At 33.1% G+C, this 23,600-nt stretch overlaps 1 protein-coding gene across 1 annotated transcript; it reads left to right on the top strand.

Moving 5' to 3' along the window:
- Window positions 1–16,415: 16,415 nt before the first annotated feature.
- Window positions 16,416–20,115, top strand: LOC107927544 (vacuolar-sorting receptor 6). The gene is made up of 12 exons (XM_016858634.2): window positions 16,416–16,904; window positions 17,211–17,903; window positions 17,978–18,066; window positions 18,184–18,253; window positions 18,340–18,423; window positions 18,558–18,634; window positions 18,720–18,801; window positions 18,893–18,975; window positions 19,064–19,127; window positions 19,211–19,339; window positions 19,425–19,528; window positions 19,619–20,115. Exons 1-12 carry the CDS (start codon window positions 16,595–16,597, stop codon window positions 19,733–19,735), a joined length of 1,902 nt encoding a protein of 633 aa, XP_016714123.1. The 5' UTR covers window positions 16,416–16,594; the 3' UTR covers window positions 19,736–20,115.
- The last annotated feature ends 3,485 nt before the right edge of the window (window positions 20,116–23,600 follow it).

The raw sequence follows: 23,600 nt of genomic DNA, 5'->3' as shown, positions 1-23,600 counted from the left end.
TTGACATAATATTACACATATAATAATATATTTGTTTCATCATATTTTAAAAATAATAAAACTTTATTTAATGAATTTAATACGTATGGTTTGATTAATACTAAAATTTTAAATTTACAAAATAAAAAAATACTGAAATAAAAGTAAAATGTTTAAACGAATCTTCCAACAGTCAACTTTCAAATTTTAAAAATAAAATAGTTCTATGTTATGAATCCCAAGCAACATATAAGTTAATGTATGCACTACACCAAAACAGGTTTTTAGCGGCGTTTTTTTAGGCCTTTAGCGGCGCTTTTTAACGCCACTAAAGATATTTGCGGCGCTTCTTAAAGCGCCGGAAAAAATGCCGCTAATGAAAACGTCGCAAATGTTTGCAGCGTTTACAAACAAAAACGCCGTTAAAGACCATGTTCTTTAGCGGCGCTTAGAAAAAAACGCCGCTAAAGATCATGTTCTTTAGCGGCGCTTAGAAAAAACGCCGCTAAAGATCATGTTCTTTAGCGGCGCTTAGAAAAAAACGCCGCTAAAGAACATGTTCTTTAGCGGCGTTTGTAAAAAAATGCCACTAAAGACCATGTTCTTTAGCGGCGCTTAGAAAAAAACGCCGCTAAAGAACATGTTCTTTAGCGGCGCTTAAGGGAAAACGCCACTAAAGATCATGTTCTTTAGCGGCGTTTTTTTTCTAATCGCCGCTAAAGAACATGTTCTTTAGTGGCATTTTTACAAACGCCGCAAAGAACATGTTCTTTAGTGGCGCTTTTATACAAAAACGCCACTATTTTTGGGATTTTTTTTATTAAATTTTTCATTTTTTCTGCCCTCCTGTAGCAAAATTTCAAAAGCAACATTTCAAAAGCAACCAATAGCAATAAATTTATATAATATTTTAACATAAGGGAATAAAATAATATTAATATCAATAAATAAAAGTGAATTCATATTGTTTTTGCAAAAATGTTAAATGTTAAATGTTAAAATGATAAAATATTTATGTCATACACTATGAAGGTGGAAGTTGCGACTTAAACATCTTCATCATAATCTGAAGCTGCTGCTGAAGTTCGTCGTACTTTTGCTCTGCTCTGCTTCTCTTGCTGCAGCCTCCGCTTCCCTCGCTGCAGTCGCTGCTTCCCTCGCTTCCGCCTCTGCTTTAAGTTGTAGCTGGAGTTCTTCATATTTCCTTTGAACCTCAATTGTAGTCGCTTGCATCTGAGCCATTTGGTCTTTTAACCTCTGAACTTCAGCTTGAGCCTGACTCCCCGAAGCCATGTATTGGTGGGAGCTGGATCCAAAATATTGGGTTGGGCTAACAAAAGATCCTTGAAGTCGAACCCGACCATACCTTTCAGGACCCAAAACTTCAGTAATAATCCGATTATCAATATCTTCAAGATGAACCGAACTATCACTAGAAGCAATTGCTTCGTACTCCGCCTTTTTATCATTTAGTTTTTCCTAATAAATATATCACATAGTTAGGAACACAATATTATATATTGAAAAACATATGCAACATAACAATAGTCGCATTAACTGCAATGAATTAAACCATTAGAAATAAACACTATAAATAACTAAAATAAGTCAAATCGTATTAAGTAAACGTACCATTATTTCAGCAGCTTCAGGAGTCATGGGAGATCCATCTTTCTTCCTATGTGTAATTTCAAAAGTTGAAGGCGTCCAACTTTTTGACCGGACGACCGTTCCTACAATATAGTAGTATAAATATTATTTAATAGAAAGTTATACATATTCGACAATTTTAAAAAATTTAAAAATACCTCCGCCTCAGCTACACATGCGAAACTTCTCGACCCGGCTGTGTGGGTGAATTTTTGTTTCTGCCTGCTGCTTATTCCAACTTGTTCACGATCCTACGTTATGAAATTTTTTAGTACGTAAATAGAAAATACTATAAACCAAAATAATTACAATAGTTTAGAAGGACGTCAGACCTCGCCTTTATTCGAATGCCAAAATCTAACCGCATCTTCCCATTGGTACCTCAACATACCCGGCGGGACATTTTGCAATTTCTCATCGAGGGCTGTTTTTGTCTTATAATAATTTTTCTTCAAAGTACTTTTGTTGTCTCTCCATCTTTTTCCCAATGCCTTCTTTACATAAGCATCCGAGACCTCTAAAGCAAACCTCGCCTGCAAAAAACAAAAAACACAAGTTAATAAAGTAAATATAAATGAAACTATTTCCCAAGCATTATAGATGACATTAACATTTTGTTACCTTAATATTATCGAGGGCTTGGTTTTTGTTGCTATCGGGCATTTGATGCCATGACTCGTAGTTTATAGGTAACATATTCGGATTTCGTGCTAAAATGCCCATGTATCCAGCTAAAAGTCGAGCTTCTGATCCAACAGGCTGACCAAAACTGTTTCGTCCAACTTTGACACGCTCGACTGAATCTAACTCGTACAACTCTCTAAGTAGCGTACGTCCTCGACCTCTGCGCGTCCCACCATTTTCAGCTACAAATGGTATATTATAATATAAGAATTTGAAAAATAAATCAACTATAACAGAAACACGCATGTAAATTAAATGAAAAATTACTTTGAACTTCTGTAGGATCCTCAGCTGTAATCGGAACATTTGAAGATCCAACTGCTGTCTGTTGTTCAGTACTATTAGTTTCTGTCGAGTTTGGATTATTTTGAACAATGCTTCCCCTTAGAATTTTTCTTCTAGGCATTTTATCTACAATACACATAAAATAGTTAATAACTTAATAGCTAATTACAACAATAACAGCACATATAAAATAGTTGAAACATATAATAAGACGAAGATTTAAATTATGATATTATATATAATTAAACAATCGTAAAATCTTACTACATCATTATTCGTAAATATCTTCATCGGTATCCTGACGAACCCATCCAAATTGTGCACTAGTACTAGGGATATTATCGTTTAAGTTTAGTTCTGGAAAGGGTAAAGTTACTGATCTATCTTCGATGTTATCTCTACTTCCACTGCCCATATCAAACAAGTCTCTAGGGATGTTACGGAGTACAACGTACCAACCCTCATCAGTTGGATCTTTTGAGTAAAAAACTTGTTTGACTTGAGATGAGAATACATACGGCTCATCTATCAGTTGTTGTCCTGTGTGAATCAATTGGTCAAAGTTCACCATTGTAAAACCAAATTGATCTTGCTTAATTCCACGAGCTGTATTAACATCGGCCCAATCACCACGAAATAAGACAACTTTCCATTTGCCGTAGTAATCCAACTCAATTATGTCAGTAAGTTGTCCGAAATATTCCACATTTCCCTCGACAGGATTATTGTCCCTAGCACTAGCATAACTCGTAATTGCAGAATTGACAACAATTCCACAATTTTGCGTTCTCCTCAACCTCTCGCGATATTTTGTATGAAATCTGAATCCGTTGATGAGGAACGCACTATATCTTTTAACCACTCGATTTGGACCTTGGGAGAGCCATTTAACATCGTCGTTTACGTTCTTCCCGCTCCAAACCTATTGAATGGAAAGTAAACTGAGTAATTCATTTGTTATGAGAAAACATTATTATTTGTAAGCGGAAGCTCGAACTGCATACCGTTTGGCTTAACCATTCATAAAATGATTCTGTAAACAACTTATTGATATCTCGATGTTGTGTTCTTCGGGAGCGCAAACGAGATCTCAATATTTGTTTGTACTCACTATGTTAAAAAAATGTGATCTTTGTTAGAAGATAAACAATTATTAGTTTGATAAATATTTATCAAATTTGTAGAACTTACTTCCGTAAAGGTTCCAATAAATCGTGGTGAAACAGAACATATCGATGTGCTTGTACCCACGATAAATGATCTAATTCTGTAATTTCAACTTTTCCGATTGGTTCTCCAAAACTTTGGAACAAATAAGTATCGGCTAAGTTATGGTCCGTGAGTCCAGCATTCCTATTTGGTCTGTTTAACCTTATTTCAACATCTTCCAAATATCTTGAGCAGAAGGTCATACATTCTTCTGCCAAGTAGCCTTCAGCAATCGATCCTTCTGGATATCGCTTGTTGCGGCAGTAAGACTTTAATTTGGATAGAAACCTAAACATAATATACAACATTTCTTAATTATTGAAACTAAAGGCATAAAGGTGAATGAAGGAAAACTTTAAAACTTTTAATTAACACCTTTCTATGGGATACATCCATCGATAGAAAACGGGTCCGCCAAGAATTACTTCGTGCGGGAGATGGATTATCAAGTGAACCATAATGGTGAAGAAGGAAGGTGGGAAGATTTTCTCCATGTTGCATAAAATTAAAGCGGTTCGATCCTGTACCTTCTGAAGTTCTTGAACGTCCAAAACTTTGCCACAAATGGCTTTCATTATGTTGGATAGTTCAATTATACAAGACGTCACCTTCTTGGACATACAACATTGTAGAGCCACTGGCAGTAAATCTTGCATCAAGATGTGATAGTCATGTGATTTTAGCGAATATAATCTTCTATCTTTAACACTAACACATCGAGATATATTTGATGCATACGCATCTGGAACCTTTATATCCTTCAACACCGTGCAGAACAATTCTTTTTCCGTCTTTGACATTGAAAAAATAGAAGGCGGCAACCGATATTTCCCATTCGGAAGTGGATTGGGATGAAGATCAGGTCGGATTCCCATTTGGACTAAATCAAGTCGACTCTGAAGATTGTCTTTTGATTTTCCGTCGACATTCAAAACTGTACCCACAATGTTCTCGCAGACATTTTTCTCAATGTGCATAACATCAAGATTGTGTCGTAGAAGGTGATGCTCCCAATAAGGTAACTGAAAAAAATACTTCTTTTTTTCCACAACTCCGCCTCATTAGGATCGTCCTCTTCATCAGAGTCATCATCAGCTTCATCATTGGATCTTCTATTTCTTTGCGTGTTTGGCGGTTGGTTCATCTTCCCATAAATAAAATTCATATCTTCCAACATGAACAAGATTTCAGAGCCACTGGTCTGCGAAGGAGCTTCTCTGAACTCTTCAGTACCGTCAAATACAGAACTCTGAAATCTAAATCTATGATTTTCCGGTAACCACCGACGATGCCCCATGTAAGAGAACTTCTTCCCATTGTATAACCATTGCGAACATGTTTGTGCAGCACAACAAGGACACGCATAACGACCCTTGGTACTCCAACCGGATAAATTGGCATAAGCGGGAAAGTCATTAATGGTCCACATTAAAGCTGCACGTAAATTAAAGTTCTCCTTTCTCAGCACATCGTATGTCTCAACACCAACCCACAATTGTTTTAACTCTTCAATAAGTGGCTGCAAATAAATGTCGATATCATTCCCGGGCCCTTTCTCTCCAGGGATAATCATAGATAAGATTAGGGAAGATTGCTTCATGCAAATCCATGGAGGCAGATTGTAAGGAACAAGCACTACTGGCCAAGTACTGTAGGCAGTGCTCATGATCTTGAAAGGATTAAATCCATCAGATGCTAGCCCAAGCCTCACACTCCTAGGATCGCTTGCGAAGCTTGTAAATTTATTGTCAAATGATTTCCAAGCTAAAGAATCTACCGGATGCCTTAGTAATCCATCAACGGTTCGTCCATCATGGTGCCATGTCATTGACTCCGCTGTCTTCGACGATAAAAAAAGCCTTTGAAGCCTTGGTATCAACGGAAAATACCGTAAAATCTTGGCTGGCTTCTTCCGTGACTGTGCATCATTTTCATCGTCGTTCCCATCTTCTGTGTTTCTACTTGTCCAACGAGAGTGGCCGCATACATGACAGCACTGTTGGTTTCTCCGATCGCCCCAATACAACATGCAGTCATTTGGGCAACTATGGATTTTGTTATACCCAAGGCCTAAATCTTTTATCATCTTCTTCATATCTTTGCAGGACCGAGGGATTTTTGCAAACGGGAACATTTCTCTCAAAAACTCTAACAGCATTGTCAACGAGTTTCCCGTCCACCCTCCCAAACACTTTAATTGAAAAAGACGAACACAGAAGGACATCTTTGAAAATTTTGATCCCTCATACAGTTCTTCGTTCATGTCATTAAGTAGCGCGTAGAACTTCGCCGCTTCTCCATTCGGCTCTTCATGACGTACACTACTTCCCGGTTCGGTAAAAGTATTTCCACCAATATTACAATCATCAGAGGCCATAAAGTCCGCTGGGAATGATTCGACACCATGATTGTGCATATTAAATGCATCCCGCAACATACCTTCCATGTCATCCCCTCTACCAGACTGATGGTAAGCAGTATCAGGATAAGTTACATCCATACTTGAAGAGGAAGTACTAGGCGGGCATTCTCCATGAAATAACCATTGTTTATAACCCGAACAAACCCATCAACAATTAGATGCTCGTATACAACTTCACAATAATGCCAGTTTATGTTGACACACTTCTTACACGGGCAAAGAATCATGTTCTCTTGGCTTGCATATTGAAATGCAAAATTTAGAAAAGTCTGTACTCCATTTCGATAACCGTCGCTTACCCTTAACAAATTCATCCAAGACCGGTCCATTTCTTAGATCTTGAAGTCTGATTTTCACCAGAAATTGCAATGGTAAGTTATGTAAGTTATGTAAGTTAAATGTATTATGTAAGTTAAATGTAAGTTGTAAGTTATTATGTATTATGTAAGTTGTAAGTTAAATGTATTGTGTAAGTTGTAAGTTAAATGTATTATGTAAGTTGTAAGTTATTATGTATTATGTAAGTTGTAAGTTATTATGTATTGTGTAAGTTGCAAGTTAAATGTATTATGTAAGTTGTAAGTTATTATGTATTATGTAAGTTGTAAGTTATTATGTATTGTGTAAGTTGTAAGTTATTATGTATTATGTAAGTTGTAAGTTATTATGTATTGTGTAAGTTGTAAGTTAAATGTATTATGTCAGTCAAATGTATTATGTAAGTTGTAAGTTAAATGTATTATGTAAGTTGTAAGTTATTATGTATTATGTAAGTAATGTAAGTTAAATGTATTATGTAAGTTGTAAGTTATTATGTATTATTTAATAAAATAATATATAATTTAATAACATTACTAATATAATTATTAATAATATTTAATAAAATAACATTTTATTTTAATAGTCAATTTTAATATTCCACATATTTTTTTTTATAATTATTAATAATATTTAATAAAATAACATTTTATTTTAATAGTCAATTTTAATATTCCACATATTTTTTATATTTTATTTTATCTTTTATGATAACATGATAACAAAATTTAATTATAAGGTATACTCTTTAATAAATGGTTTATTTATAACATGATAACAAAATTTAAATCGCCGCTAATGCTTAATTTTTAGCGGCGTTTGTTGTCCAATCGCCGCTAAAGGCGCCGCTAAAAGTCTGTTCTGGTGTAGTGTACATACCGAAAAAACATAAGTAATTAAAGCCAAAAAACTTAAAAAACCGAAAAAATATATATGAAGATATGTTGAAACATGACAGTGAATTAGATGATATTAGAGGTTTAAAAGTGAACATATATATATGTTCCCAAAATAACATGACAGAAAAACAATCCATTAAATCCATTAAACTAACAACAATAGTCTACCTACTTGTCTAATGATTCCCCATCATCTAATGATTCCTACATTGATACTACATTATAATCAAATTAGAATCAAACTTGTCTTCCATGTCGTCCATGTGTTGAAATGCCTCAATTAATCTGCGTTTTTGGTGTGGAAGTTTTATTAACCAAGTTTTTCGATTTGCAGATAAAGGGAAAAGCACTAAAGTTATTGTTATTACAGCAGTAATTGTGGGTATATATAGTAACCATTATGATTATTATGCTATTCTTATGATGTTGGATGGCTAAAAGAAGAGGTAATATCTCTATCTTTTTTTTATTGGTTATTAAGATATTCAAACTCAACTCCATTACTCTGTTTGAAAATGATTGAACATGTTTGAGATTTTGCTTTTTAATTAGGTAACTCTGAATTCAGTGTATCTCTAATTTAGCAATTTGCATCTCAGGAAGGAAACAAAACAGAAACAAATCAAACAACAACTCAACAAAGGAAATGCAATGACAAAATTTTCTAGTGAAAATGTGGGAGAAAAATCAATGGGAGTTAAACTCCAGCAGCTGCGGCTATTCAAATTCGAAGAACTCGCCATTGCGACGAGCAACTTCGATCACTCAAAAAAGCTAGGGCAGGGTGGTTTCGGTCCAGTTTATAGGGTAATTAATAATGGCGATTTCCAGCTAATCCAGAGTCAGTGAAATGACATTTTTCTTTTTGCAATCAAGTCTTGTGAGCTGAATATTGTGTGTAGGGAATACTACATTTATATCACATCACCCCATCTTTAAAAAGAAATAAGTCACAGCAAACAGCAAATTATTTGGCAATTGGGTGATGAGAAATCATTACTGGGTTAAAACAGGTCAAATTCACACCAAAGAAATAAAACACGTCAAATTCACACCAAAATCTAACCATCATATTCTTCACCTGAAATCATTAGTGGGTTAAAACCATTCTAATTAAATCTGGAAAAGAAAACGGAGGCAATTGGGTGATGAGAAATAATTAATTTGGCATTTTGTAGCCTTTTATAAACCAAAAATACAAATTGAGTTTTGGCAGAAAGAACTGTAAATCAAAGTCTAAAACTTGTTAATCACTCTATTATTCTCCTTCACTCTTATACTTATTTGTCTAGCTATTGAGAATGCATGTCTCATTCATGTATTCGACAATGTTTTCAATACAACATGGACAGATTCAATTCAAGCCATCGACACCATTGCCTTACCTTTGCCTTGCCTTGTTCTTGTTCTTGTTCTTGCCTTGTTCCAGTTCAAACAAATTCCACTTTTTCTTCTGTAAAAGAGAAAGAAGGGATGGCGAAGACATGAGTAAAAATCAGGAACATTCAAACACAGTTCCAAGACGACAGACGGCTTACCTATTCCCCATCATCTAATGATTCCCCAGAAATTATGTTGTTTAATCGAAACCCTAAAACCCCAAATAACTTAGACTGACCTAAAACCCAAAAATTTAATCGAAACAGAACTGGATGTGCTTACCTATTCAATCGACAAATCTCGCAGCTGTGCCCACCGTCTTTCAAGATCGACTCCGACCACCTTTCTTCCCTTTCTATTTTTCGTGATAAGTTTTTACACACTTCTCTCTGTAATTTCGACACTTAGAAAATTTTGTTAAGGGTTGCTGTAACTGGAGGACGGAGGCAGAGATGTAAGTGAATTTGTCCGCTGACGAAACGGCGTCGTTTAAGTTAAGTTATAAGTTTTGCGGCGCTTCCCTATAAAACGCCACAATAGAATCTGATTCCCTAATTCACAGAACGACGCCGTATATTGTAATAATTGTGGCGTTTTTGACTAAAACGCCGGTAAAGGATACCTTTTGCGGCATTTTTATATAGAAACGCCGCTAAAACTCTCATTTTCTTTTTGTCTTACTTTTAAATAATTAATTACCAATTTATTTAACAAATAAATAATTACTAACTTATTTATTTGTTTATTTATTTATACCAATTTTAGTTTGGTCCTATATTTACAAATTAAATATTTAATAACTATATATATATCCATATATATTCATATATATCCATATATAAGTAAAAATATATACAATGGACGTTAATTTGGGTTAAATGTTTTGCCAGTTATAACTATTATTAATTATTAGTTATATTAACAAGTCTCAAATTATAAATTAACCTTGTAATCTTCATATTAACCATTCAATTTATATATGTAGCTACGTACATGCATAAAGTGATCATCTTATACCTATTATACTCAAAACTTATCTTAATATTAAATTTATTCTGGATATATATTTTACAAATATATAAGAACATATATATTTACCTCCAAAATTAATCAATCTAATATTAACCTATTAAGAAACCCTAAACCCCGGCCAAACCCCTAAAACATCTATAACCCTCAGTAAACCCTAAACCCTAATAATTAACCCTATACCCCTAAATTCACATAACCCCTAAAGCATAACCTAGCCCCTAAACCCTAAACTATAAATAACAAACCTTAAATTCATATATACCGGCCCGTACTCCTTAGAATACCATGCATCGACCAAAAAATTCCCTAAATATTCTTTAATAATAAAAAATATAGTGAAAATCTATTAAAATATAATAACTTATATTTATATAGTTAAAAATATTGTATAAAGTTGAAATAAGGAAGCAATATTATCTTTATGACAAATTTTCGTATGAAGCTTCGAATGTCCTCTTAACAAATGGATGAAATTTGTTATAATAAACTTGGTACAACAAATTTTGTCTCTTTGTATAAAAAACAATTTTTTATTATAAAATTTGGTATAGAAAATGCATTTTTTTCGATAATAAGTTCGTAAAGGATGAGGACACGGGTTAAATGGCCTTTAAAGAAACGGCGCCGCTTAAATTAATTTTAGGTCACATTTGCGGCGTTTGGCGTAAAAACGCCGCTATTGCATGCCTTTTGCGGCGCTACCGGAAAAAACGCCACTAACTTTTCAATTACAGAAAGAAACGGTGACGTTTTCACAAAATTGTAGACATATTTGCGGCGTTTTACCTTAAAACGCCACTAAATTTTCAATTACAGAAAGAAACGGTGACGTTTTCACAAAATTGTAGACATATTTGCGGCGTTTTCCCTTAAAACGCCACTAATAGAGTACACATTCAACTGAAACGACGCCGTTCTGACACAGTTTCAAGAATATTAGCGGCGCTTCCCTATAAAACGCCACAAGAGAAACTGATCCCTAACACGTAACGACGTCGTATTGATCCATATAAAACACGAACTTTAGCGGCGCTTAGCAAAAAATGCCGCTAAAGAACAGAGAATTAGTGGCGCTCAGATAAAAACGCCACTAATGATACGAGCATTAGCGGCGCTTAGACAAAAACGCCGCTAAAGAACAGAGAATTAGTGGCGCTCAGATAAAAACGCCACTAATGATATGAGCATTAGCGGCGCTTAGACAAAAACGCCGCTAAAGGTTTAAAAAATCGCAAAAACGACGTCGTTGGTTTTAGCCTTTTTGTGGCGCTTTACATAAAAGGCCGCTAATACCTATTATTGGCGGCACTTGTTGGAAATCGCCGCTGATGGTCTACCTTTAGCGGCGCTTTGACTAAATCGCCGCTAATGCTCGATTTTTTGCGGCGCTTTTCTTTCAAACGCCGCTAAAAGTGCCGCTAAAGGCTTATTCTGGTGTAGTGATGGACCCAGGTTTAAAATACGTCATTAAAAATAAAATAAAATAGTCAATTTAAAAGATTAAAAGAATAATTTTAATTAGTAGATATCCTAAAAATCATTTTGGAAATAAAAATGTAGACAAATCATTTTAAATACATAATTCTAAAATACAGTATTTATCCTATATATAAAAATGTAAAATAAAAACTAAAAAAATTCAAAATTATACAAATAAATCAAGTACATAGGTTAAAATCAACCTGAATTTTTTTTAAATATAGAATAATTTATAAATATAAAATTACATTAAAATTTATAAACTAAAATCTAAAAAAAACCTTAAAAATTCAACTTGTCGCTTGTCAAGTTTTTACCCAATCGGGGATTTTTTTTTAATATGGTAGAAATTTATTACCGCATTCGTTCTATTTTAAAATTTTATTTAATTTTTATTTTACTTTTTTTTTCATATGTATGTGATATCACTATTTTTAGTCTTTGTTTATTGATAAAATGCTTAAAACTATCTATTGCGCTTCAACGTATTTGAACCAATATCCTTTTCTAGTGGCGAAGGTAGAAAAATTTTTTAGAGGGACAATTGGCCAAAATTAAATTGTAATTTTTAAAGGATTAAATTAAAATTTTATCATTTTAGGGGGTCAAAGTATAATTTTATCTTTATTAATTTAAAAAATTCTAAAAGGCCAAAATGGAAAAAATTTTATTTTAAGGGGACAAGCCCCTGCCAATCCCCCTAAATTCTTCCCTATCCTCTTTTACTGATAACGATGCCGATACTAATTGAATTGAGACTCAATCTACAATTTATTTAATTTTTTACTATAATAATAATATGAATATAAATATGGAAATCAAATCGAATAATAATGCTGAGGATGGAATACAAAATTTAAATCATTTGTTAGTTAAGGTACGGAACAACTTTTTTAAATATATCATTGAAAAATTACAAAAACTTTTTTAAGAAAAGATTAAATATATATCCTAAATGGACCTTAAGAACACGAGAATTAATTAAGGGTGTTCAATCAGTTAACCGAATCGAATTAGTATTAAACGAATTAACTAAAATTTTAAATTTTTAACCGTTAACCGAACCAACTTTTTAAAAAAAAATAAATGAACCGAACTATTTCAGTCAATTCAGTCGAATAACCGAATTAACCAATTTTTTTTGTTAAAATAAGTATAAAACATATCAAAAACAAATTGATAATATACATTTAATCGAATTAACCAAATGAAAATTAACTGAATTGGTAATATATAATATTGGTTTTTTGAAAGTTTGGTTAATTACCCGATTTTGAACCGAATTAATTGATAACTGAACTTTCAAAAAACTATTAACCGACCTCCGACTGTATTAGATCGATTAACCGAATGATTAACTAAATTAATTCGATTCAATCAATTAATTCAATTTTAACCGAAATTTGAACATTCTAATACTAACTCTTTAAATGTACATTAAAAAAAACAAAATTAAAATTTCTTTTAAATAGATCAAATACCGATTCTGAGTGAACATGCAAATTAATAATTCAAATACTCATTTTAGAAATAAAATAAAAGCAATTGATAAAATCATTTTTTACATATGAATTCTAAATTTTTCATGTAAATCAGTTAATTTAAAAATAAGATTCAAACATTAAAAAAATGGTCTATTACGGATAATGAATCAAATTGATAAAATAAATTTTAAATTTTTACCTATGTATATTATACATATGGTAAACTATTTAGTTGGTCACCCAACTTTTAATGTGCTTTTATTTTGGTAACTCAAAATAAAATCCTTACAAATTTGTCCCTCAATTTTTAAGGTGCTTTCAAATTTATTCACCTAACCATTAAATTTTTAACAGTGGTTAACTATACACGCCACATCGTCAGTGGCGGAGTCAATATGTTAATCTTGGGGGACAAGCTAAAATTAGACAGACTACATAACAATTGATTTAAAAATATAAACAATTGATTCAAAATAAACTTTCATCAATATCTTTTAATGGCAAATTTTAATACACTTGATAAAATTAAAAAAAAAAACTATTGGTACATATATGTAAAACAAGCTTCAAAGATTCAAAATCTATGAAAAATTGAAAAAAAAAATTCCTTATACTTAAAATTTTGAGGGAAAATGACGAAGAAATATTTTTTTCTTCTTTTCTTGCTAGGCACCGATATGAAGAAGAAAGATGATAAAAGTCTATTCATTTTTTTTCTTTATATATATATATATTATATTACTTATAAAAATATTATTATTTGAAGTAAAATATTAAATTATTATTTAACAAAAATATCAGTCAAAAGTCATCATGAGTAATTTAGTTTCTTCAAGAAGATTTTTCTTTGTTCTTATTAAGAATAATTTTTTTAATACTATAAAAATATTGGAGGGGTCTACTTATATTTTTAAGAGGGCTATAATATATATATATATACAAAAGGAGAAATTGCAAAAAATTTAAACCTTGGGGAGCCTACTTATATTTTTGGGAGGCCCATACTATAATTACAAAAGACTAAATTGAAAAGAAAAATAAACTTGGGGGGGGGCCATGGCCCCCCTGGGCCTCTACTTGGCTCTGCTGTTTCACATCATGTTCTCACTTTAATTTTGGTCACCCAAAAAAAAACGACATACACTAAAATAATGTATTAAAAAAATTGACAAATTGCACTTGCTTATCACATTGTTAAAAATTTTAAATATTTTTTTTTCAATATTAAAATTTTAATTTTCAAAACAGAAAAATTAATTAAAGAAATTGTTGAATTTTTTATCATTTGATAATGTTAGGATTTATTACTGTAATATTGAAATTAATTAAATTAATCTCCTTCTCGATAATTCATATTCAATAATTGTTTTGCGAAACTTAAATTTCTTTTGATTAGATAATCTTGAATATTTCATACTAAACTAAAAGTAAAGAAAAATCATTGCAGTTAAAAGAAATTTGGGTTTCCATATCATTCTTAATGAAATACTCGAGATCATATAATTAAAAGAAATTTGGGTTTTATGTACAGTTATTAAAGATGATTTGTCTGAGTTGATTTTAATTTGGAAACATAAAATAAAATTTTAAGATTTAAAAGGAGACTAAATTAATTAATTTTAATATTATAGTTATAAACTGGTTGACACTATAAGAGATAAAAATTGGGTTAGTGGTACAAAAAACTCTCAAACTTTTAAAAAAAAAAATTAAACCCTTACTTTTTTATATGTTATTATTAATCAATTTCAAATCATATGTTTCATTATTTATTTAATATTGCTTTTAAAAAATTCATGTGTTCTAAATACGTATTTTTCACACGTATCCAGATGGTAGAGATTTGAAAATTAATTATATTTTATTTTATAATAAGAGGTAGATTTTTTTATTTGTAAATAAAATTGATTGCATATAATGTATTAATTAATTGATTTAACGGTGAAGAAAGTGTCTCAAGCTTCAAGTAGTTTAACATGACTTGCACGCGGGGCAATCATTTCCCTTTCTTTTTCTTCAAAAATTCCTCAATGACTTTCATCTCCGGACGAAGACTTGCCTTGCAACCTCGGCCATTTCCTCCTCCCTTCCGCATTGACTCCATCTCAGGACAATGACTTCAACACTTTGTAACCAGAATAATTAAATAAAAGAAAGCATCCATGAAATAGGCCAGAAGACCCTGACCTAGTCTTTGCCTTAATATTTGGTATATATATATATGCTGATAGGTTTCATAAGTCTCTATACTTTTTCTAATTTCGTCTTTTTATTTTTTAGATTTCAAAATTTAAGTTTAACTATTGAAATTAGTTTGTTAAGTTCAGGTTCATTACAACATCATTTATTTAGTTACATTGTTACCAAATGAGTATTTTTTTTAATTTTAAAGTGTCGTACCAACACATTTAAGGGAAAGAATTTAACAATGCTAACAATTAGACTTAAAATTTGAAATTTGAAAAAATAGAGAGACTAAATTCCTAAAATAAAAGTACAATGACTAAATTCTAAATTTGTGAAGAGTACAAGGATCTATGTCATATTTTAACCATGCTCATATTGAAGTTATGCCTCAGTCCCTATACTCTTCTAACTTTTGAAACGTAGTCCTTCTATATTTAATTTTAAAATTTTAATCTAATTTAATTGATAAGATTATTAACTAAATTCTTTAAAATTTAATTATATGGTTATCAATTAGATTTTAATTCCTTAAATTAGAATTTTAAAAATTAAAATGTCAAAAATCCACTAACAGCGTTTTTAATTAGACTTTAGTTTTCAAAGTAAAAAATAAAAATAAAAAAAAACTAAAATATTATAAATAAAAAATAAAGTTAAAAGAATATTCAAAGCTACTTGCAAATTTCCTAATCAAAGTCAACAGTTGTGTTTCAGTTTCAGCCCCATTTTAACAATGCCTAAGAGTGTGCAATAATAAAACCGTTGTGAATTGTCGTAGAGTTGTTCTTGTAGCTATAGACATGCCCTCAATAAAGTAATGGCTTTCTTTGTCCTTGTTACTAGAGTGGCAAATTCTACTGTAGAACTAGTTAAACCATAGACAGCTTCTTTCAATGTTTTTTCCTTTGCTTCTCACAAAGGCCAACGGGTGTTTTTGTCGTCCAAATTAAACAGAACTAAGAGGGTTGAATCAGGAGTCCTCCAGTACAAGATCTACCGATTCACTTCCCATTATTATTCAAGCTTAAGCCATAAATAATACATACAACAACTCTTGCCTTGCCCATTACACACCTTGGTTGGTTCCTGCCGTTTTCATTCTTTTTTTTTCTTTTAAAAAAGCTTTGTTAATTAAAATTAAAAAAAGGAAAGTCGTTTTCCCTTGGGATTGAAGCAATCCGTAAAGAACAAAAATATTTGAGAATGTACAATTTTTTTTTTTGAAATTTTATTTGGGTTATTGGTTGGAATGTAGCAGTAGGAATGAAAAATGGTAGTTCTGCTGACTTTGTCCACCCACCTACCTGCCCACCCACCTTCCTTCCATTCTTTCTCTTGTTCCACTGTCGTTTCCTTCACGTCACAGTTAGATTTCAAGAAAGTTAAGCCATCATCAGCCCATCAGGAAAAGTAAACTCTCCTCCCTGTTTTACTATTTACTATCTTAGTATCTATAGGGCTGTAGCTATCCGTAGACTCTTCTAAACTACACATCTTTATATTTCCTCTCTTTCGCTCTTTCTCTGAAGAAAGCAAACAGCACAAACTCCAATACTCCATAGCTGCTCATTACTTTCTTGGGGACGATGACATGGATATGCATGGGTTCATGTCTCCACAAACTTCTCTCTCTTTTTTTAGCATCTATCCTTGCATTAACTGGAGTCTCTGCAAGGTTTGTGGTTGAGAAGAATAACATCCGAGTGCTATCTCCATTTAGTCTGAGAGGAAAGCATGATGGTTCCATAGGGAACTTTGGAATACCAAACTATGGTGGGTTCATTATAGGCTCCGTGCTTTATCCAGAGAAAGGGGCTAATGGTTGTGAATCCTTTAATGGTCAACCCTTCAAGTCCAAGTCTCCTCGCCCCTCTGTCGTCCTTCTTGATCGTGGAGGTATTTCTCTTCAACAGTATTGTCAAAATCCCTGTTTATAGTTTCTTTTATGCTTCTTTATTTCTTATGCTGAATTCGTCTAGTTTGACTTGTTTTCTTAAGGATTTCATGCGTTTAGTATTGTCTATTGTAATTCCTAGCTGGATATGCATATGAACATGTTCCCTTGAAGAATAGCTAGTATGTCCATATGCATCAGTATAGCAGTTAATTTATGGTATGTTGGGGTTTAAAATAGAGCCTTGTATTTGAATTTTTTTTTTATTATCATCAAATCATTATTGAGTTGTTGTGTTGCACTTGCAGAATGCTACTTCGCCTTGAAGGTATGGCAAGCGCAACAGGCTGGAGCTGCAGCAGTGTTGGTGGCTGATAGTGTAGATGAACCTCTAATAACTATGGATTCTCCTGAGGAAAGCAGGGATACAAATGAGTTTGTGGAGAAGATAGGAATCCCGTCGGCTTTGATAGAAAAGTCTTTTGGTGACAGCCTGAAGGAGGCCCTGAAGAAGGGTGAAGATGTAGTGGTAAAATTAGACTGGAGGGAGTCGATGCCCCATCCAGACCAGAGAGTTGAATATGAACTGTGGACCAATAGCAATGACGAGTGTGGAGTTCGTTGTGATGAGCAGATGAATTTTGTAAAGAATTTCAAAGGCCATGCCCAGATACTTGAAAAGGGGGGTTACACCTTGTTCACACCACATTACATAACTTGGTATTGTCCTCAAGCTTTTATATTCAGCAGTCAGTGCAAGTCTCAGTGCATAAACCATGGAAGATATTGTGCCCCTGATCCAGAACAAGATTTTGGAGAGGGATATCAAGGAAAGGATGTGGTGTTTGAGAACTTGAGACAGCTCTGTGTGCACAGAGTTGCCAATGAAAGCAGCAGACCTTGGATTTGGTGGGACTACGTCACGGATTTCCATATCAGGTGTTCAATGAAGGAGAACAGATATAGCAAACAATGTGCTGAGGATGTCATGAAGTCTCTCGGTAAGTGCTCTTTTTTCCCGTATCCTTGGTATCTTCTACCACTCTTGCTTGATTGGCTTCATATGCTTAACCAGATTTGCCTATTGAGAAAATCAAAAAGTGCATGGGTGATCCTGAAGCTGATGTCGAGAACGAAGTCTTGAAAAAGGAGCAAGAACTTCAGGTACCCACACCTTTTTCTTCTTCCATGTTAGCATGACAGAGTTAACATTTTAAGATTAGTCATCTTACAAAGAAGCAAATACTAACTTTCTTAATTTCCTACCATCCGTGGACATAGGTTGGCCGAGGTTCTCGTAGCGACGTTACCATTTTACCGACATTGGTTATCAATGATGTTCAATATCGAGGTTTGTTACATAGCTTGTGGGTTTGCTTATTTCATCCAACAATTCCCTATAATGATGCTGAAGTTCTTGGCTTGCTTGTTATGAAGGAAAACTGGAAAGAAGTGCTGTGCTTAAGGCCATTTGTGCTGGATTTAAGGAGACAACAGAACCTTCAGTTTGTTTAAGTGCAGGTACAGACCACAGAACCTTCAGTTTGTTTAAGTGCAGGTACACGGGAGCGGCTTACATTATAAACTAGGTTAACATTCAGGATTTGTTTTTTTTGTATATCTTATTTAATATTGGCTTCATGTTGTTTTAACAGATATTGAAACTAATGAGTGCCTTGAAAGAAATGGTGGTTGTTGGCAGGATAAACATGCCAACATAACAGCATGCAAGGTAAATCATTGAAAGTTTTTACACAGTTCAATGTTGCAAATGAATAACTCCACACTAATAAAAAGGAGATGTTGAATTGGTTTAGGACACATTCAGGGGAAGAGTATGTGAATGCCCCATTGTGAAGGGCGTGCAGTATAGAGGAGATGGTTACATATCTTGTGAAGGTGATTAGATTCTTGTTTTAATGAGATTTGGTTCTCCTTATTTTCCTCATCCAGTCAGTACTTACCCAATCCATTTCTCATCTATTTACAGCCTTCGGGCCTGCGAGATGTACGATTAACAACGGAGGTTGCTGGTCTGACACAAAAGATGGATTAACTTTCTCGGCTTGCTCAGTTCAGTGATTTTATTCTTCTCCAATGGTTTTCTATTATTCTGCAAGTTGTTTTGTTGACTAAAAAACCACTCCATTGCATAAAGCAGGAAAAGCAATTAAAAGGTTGTCACTGTCCACAAGGCTTCCGAGGGGATGGTCATAAATGTGAAGGTACTTCTCAAATCTTAAACCCTCAGGTCTATTTCTATAACAATTGGAAGTTGTTCATCTCCATATGTTGTTTTCTGCTTCAGATATCAATGAATGCAAAGAACGAAGTGCCTGCCGGTGCGACGGTTGCTCCTGTAAAAACACTTGGGGTTCATATGAGTGCAAGTGTAAGGGGAATCTTCTGTATATAAAAGAGCAAGATGCTTGCATTGGTAAGAGATTTCCTCCCACATTCGTTTATATGTACTCACAGTCATTCCAATGATTCGTCTGATCCTTTGTTCATCCTCATCGCAGAGAGAAACGGATCGCGCTTTGGGTGGTTCCTCACCCTCTTGGTACTGGCAGCTGTGGTTGCTGCTGGCTTAGCTGGGTATATATTCTACAAATACAGGCTCAGGGTATGTATGAGATAAACTGACTTTACATGTTGCTTTAACTTTGTACCATTTGATTGTTATATACATATTGATTTGCATTTGTACCTGCAGTCTTACATGGACTCGGAGATCATGGCTATCATGTCGCAGTACATGCCGCTAGACAATCAGCATAACAATGAAGTTGCTAGTGAGGCACAGCCTTTGCGACAAAGCTCAACAGCATAAACGAGGGTAACGAGACCTTTGTTACAAGCAGTGAGAAGCATGGATTATGGTATTATGTTCGCCCTCCCATGAAATTCGAGCCGTCCATATATACGTGTATATATATACAGCTCTTATGAAATTACAAAAAGATACATGTTTAACTGGTATACAGGCACACCCACGATGAGTCATGGTTGTATTCAAATTTTCCTTCACATATAAGTGAGAAGAGAAGAGAATCCTCTTTTGTAGTTGTAGTTGTGTGTGTATGTACATAACATAGTTGATAGGTAAACAAAGGTTGAAATTCAGATGATGACTCATGTCATGGCATGATCTATATATACATACATTTTATAGTAGTAATAAGAGAAAAGGGTTGGTGTGAAATTGATTAATTCCGCCTATTTCCTAGCATTGCATTGCATTGAAGTACTTGCTGGTTGTAAATTCAATTGCATTTATTGAGAGTTAAATTTCATTATTGTAAAAGCCGCACGCCCACTATTTGATTGGGATTCCAAATAATCAAGTTCAAAGTTTATCCAAATTTAAATAAAAATGTTTAAGTCAATTAAATTAATTTAAATAACAATAAAAATAAAAATTTAACTTGTATAAAGTGATGATTAAAATTTTTGTTAAACACTCATTTAATATAAATTCAAATCATATTAGCTCAACTTTACCTTAATATTGTATAAAAAAACACATGACATCGATTTTGGCAACAGTGAAGAATAAAAAAAAAACAAAATAGTTAAGAAGAAGCGAGGAATAAGAAGAAAACGGTGAAGGAAAAAGTATGAACGTCATTTCAAACTCAAAGATGGTGATGGTGGTTTATTTGTGATAGAAAGGAGAAAAGCGAAATTACATTCTAAAAAAATAAAAATAAAAAAGGGAGAGAAGGATTGGTGTTTGGAAAGAAAAAAAAAACCTAGGTCATGTGTCAGTAAAGAGAGGGAAGGATTGAAATTTAGAAAATTCAATAGAAAATTTATCTATGTTAGTCATTTAATGAGTCAATATGTCAGGTCAACAATCTGTTTGTAAATAACGGATAATTTTAATGAGAGTAATTAATTTAAATAATTATTTTATTTGGAGTAACTAAATTAAAAAAATTGACGTGACTAAAATGAGATTCGTTATTTTAAAGTGGTCATAAGTATAATTTATTCTAAAGTTAATATACACAATTGACCTATGCATAGTAGGAGATAGCTAGTTATTATTTAAGGATGCATGTTAATTATTTCTATTTATTTAATAGTATTTTTATTTTCATGTAATCTGTTGGATATATAGAGTGAAGAAGATAGATTCGGAGACAATATTAAAATAAACAATAGACTTCGAGGTGCGAGTGATGTTTTCTAAAGAGAACTATTTGCCTCCATGCAAAGTTGCTAGAGGGTTAAGACAAAAGTCATCTCGGGATACAACGAAGCTTTTGAATTTCCTTTGATTAGCAAAATCAAGAAATTCCCTAACTCTTACTTTAATTTCTGAAAAATAGGATTGATTGTAATTGTGATTTGTGAGCACCATAAGCCCTCTATTTATATACAGTCAATAGACACTATTTTGAAGAGTCACAATCCTTTATGTCTGACTTCTATTGGACATACTTATTAGAAAAACATGTCTCATGGAATCAAATGTATCTTTTGAATAAATCATAGCTTTCTAATAAATGCTCATGAATAATTATGAATTTGTATTCTACAATTTCCAACAATCCCCACTAGATTGCTAATTCCAGGAAATAAGTACACAACGATTATGCATAAAGTAGGGTGTCCGTAGATTAAACCTTCCTTTAGCGCAAACTCTTCAAAGTATCAACAAAGTAAATGGTGGCTAGTTGCTTGAACCATCACTTTTAAAGTCAATACTAGAAAAATTTCACACATAACCATAAAATATTAGAGTAACAGTTTAATTTGATTTAGCACCGTTATGGCCATGTACGAGAGAAAACCATAAAGAAAATCTCTTTGAAGCGGCACCACTTACATGTTCATATAGGTGGATTTCATTACAATTAATGTTCATCCATTAAGAGTAAAACTCATCCTCTTAAAATATAAACACTAAATCCTGATCTTTAGTGCACGTTGTCATTCGATAACTTGTTATTACCCTTTGAACCTCGAAACTAACTTTTGGCTAGATCAAGGTAAGGTTTCCATTATCAATGACTCGATTATAATGGTTTTAATCTCATCTTAGTGGTGGTACTTTTAACCAAATTCTTGACAAACCTTTTGTCAATGGATCTGCTAAATTGTCAACTGACTTAACACAGGTAACAGTTATTACACCGTCCCTAATCAATTGTCTTACATACTCATGTCTTAAACTTATATATCTAGACTTTCTATTGTACACCTTATTTTATGCTCGAGACATGGTAGATTCACTATCACAATATGCGGAAATGGTGAACCTACATTGTGGCCACAACTTTATATCTAGCAAGAGATCTCTTAGTCATTTTACTTCCTTGCTAGTAGTTGCTAAGGCTATAAATTCAGCCTCCATAGTTGAATGTGAGATACAAGTTTGTTTCTTGAAAGCCCAACTAATGGCTCCACCTCCAATTGTAAAAATCCATCTCGATATGGGCTTATTGTCACTTAGACTTGTAATCCAACTTGCATCCGAGTAACCTTCTAGTACTACGGGATAATCACTAGAGAATAATACCAAATATTTTGTTTTCTTAATATAGCAAAAAATCCTATAAATTCCTTTCCAATGATCTATACTAGGACAATTTGTAAATCTCGCCAATTTGTACATAGCAAATGCAATATTGGGTTCAGAATGTATTGCATACATTAGACTTCTGATTACGCTGGCGTACTTAAGTTGCGCTATAACCCTACCATTATTCTCACGTGACTTGAAGTTCGAATTGTATGGAGTGTTTGAGCCCTTAATATTCAAGTGTTTAAACTTTTCCCATACTTTCTTGATGTAGTGAGATTGGCTTAGTGCAAAGCCCTTTTCATGTTTTTTCACCTTTATACCTAGAATTGTATCTACCTTGTTGAGATCTTTCATTGTAAAATTCAAGGCTAGATACTATTTGGTCTCATGAAAACCTTCTATGTTCGTACCAAAAATCAACAAATCGTATACATAGAGACAATTAATTACATCATACCTATCGGTGGTTGTAGTGTAAATACATTTATTCTCACCATTATGTACAAAACCATATGACAAGATAGCCGAGTCAAATTTCTCATGCCACACTTTAGGCACTTATTTTAAACCATATAATAACTTGATCAACTTACACACTTTTTGTTCATTCCCAAGAAGCACAAAGCCTTATGGGGATCTTCCTAATTACAGAATCTCTATTTCCTTTAAGAAGGAAAACTAGAGATTACGAGGAAATGAAATCAGGACCAAAGTTGTTTACTTTTCTCACTCTTTGACTTTTCCTCGGCTCCGTATCCTTATTATCACAAAGATTCTTTTGGTTTGATAACTTGAGATCACTGATTGATATTCTTTTTTCGAATCTATTAAATCATTGAAAACCTTATTTTCAATGAATATAACATCTCGTGTTTCAATGATCGTATTTGAAACTAAGTCAAGAACATGATAAGCGTTAGAGTGTTGGGCACATCCAACAAATGCAACTTTGACGACTCTTGGACCTAACTTTGTTCTCCGTTGGTCGGGAACTCTATAGTAAGCCAAACACCCTCCACACTTTGAAATAATCTAAGTTTGGCATCCGACCCTTCCATAACTCATATAGAGATACTTTAAATTTTCTTGATGGTATTCTGTTAAGAATATAACACGTAGTCTATAATACTTCTCCCCATAGATTATATGGAAGTTTAGCTTT

Source organism: Gossypium hirsutum, chromosome A12, assembly GCF_007990345.1.
Source record: "Gossypium hirsutum isolate 1008001.06 chromosome A12, Gossypium_hirsutum_v2.1, whole genome shotgun sequence".
Lineage (NCBI taxonomy): Eukaryota > Viridiplantae > Streptophyta > Magnoliopsida > Malvales > Malvaceae > Gossypium > Gossypium hirsutum.
This window is presented reverse-complemented; position numbering and strand designations above follow the sequence as displayed.

Bases quoted from the DNA above. Each gene is read 5' to 3' on its own strand.
- LOC107927544 (XM_016858634.2), top strand. From the start codon at position 16,595: ATGACATGGATATGCATGGGTTCATGTCTCCACAAACTTCTCTCTCTT. The intron at 17,904-17,977 runs GTAAGTGCTCTT...ATGCTTAACCAG, and splicing joins GGATGTCATGAAGTCTCTCG to ATTTGCCTATTGAGAAAATC. The intron at 18,424-18,557 runs GTACAGACCACA...TTGTTTTAACAG, and splicing joins TTCAGTTTGTTTAAGTGCAG to ATATTGAAACTAATGAGTGC.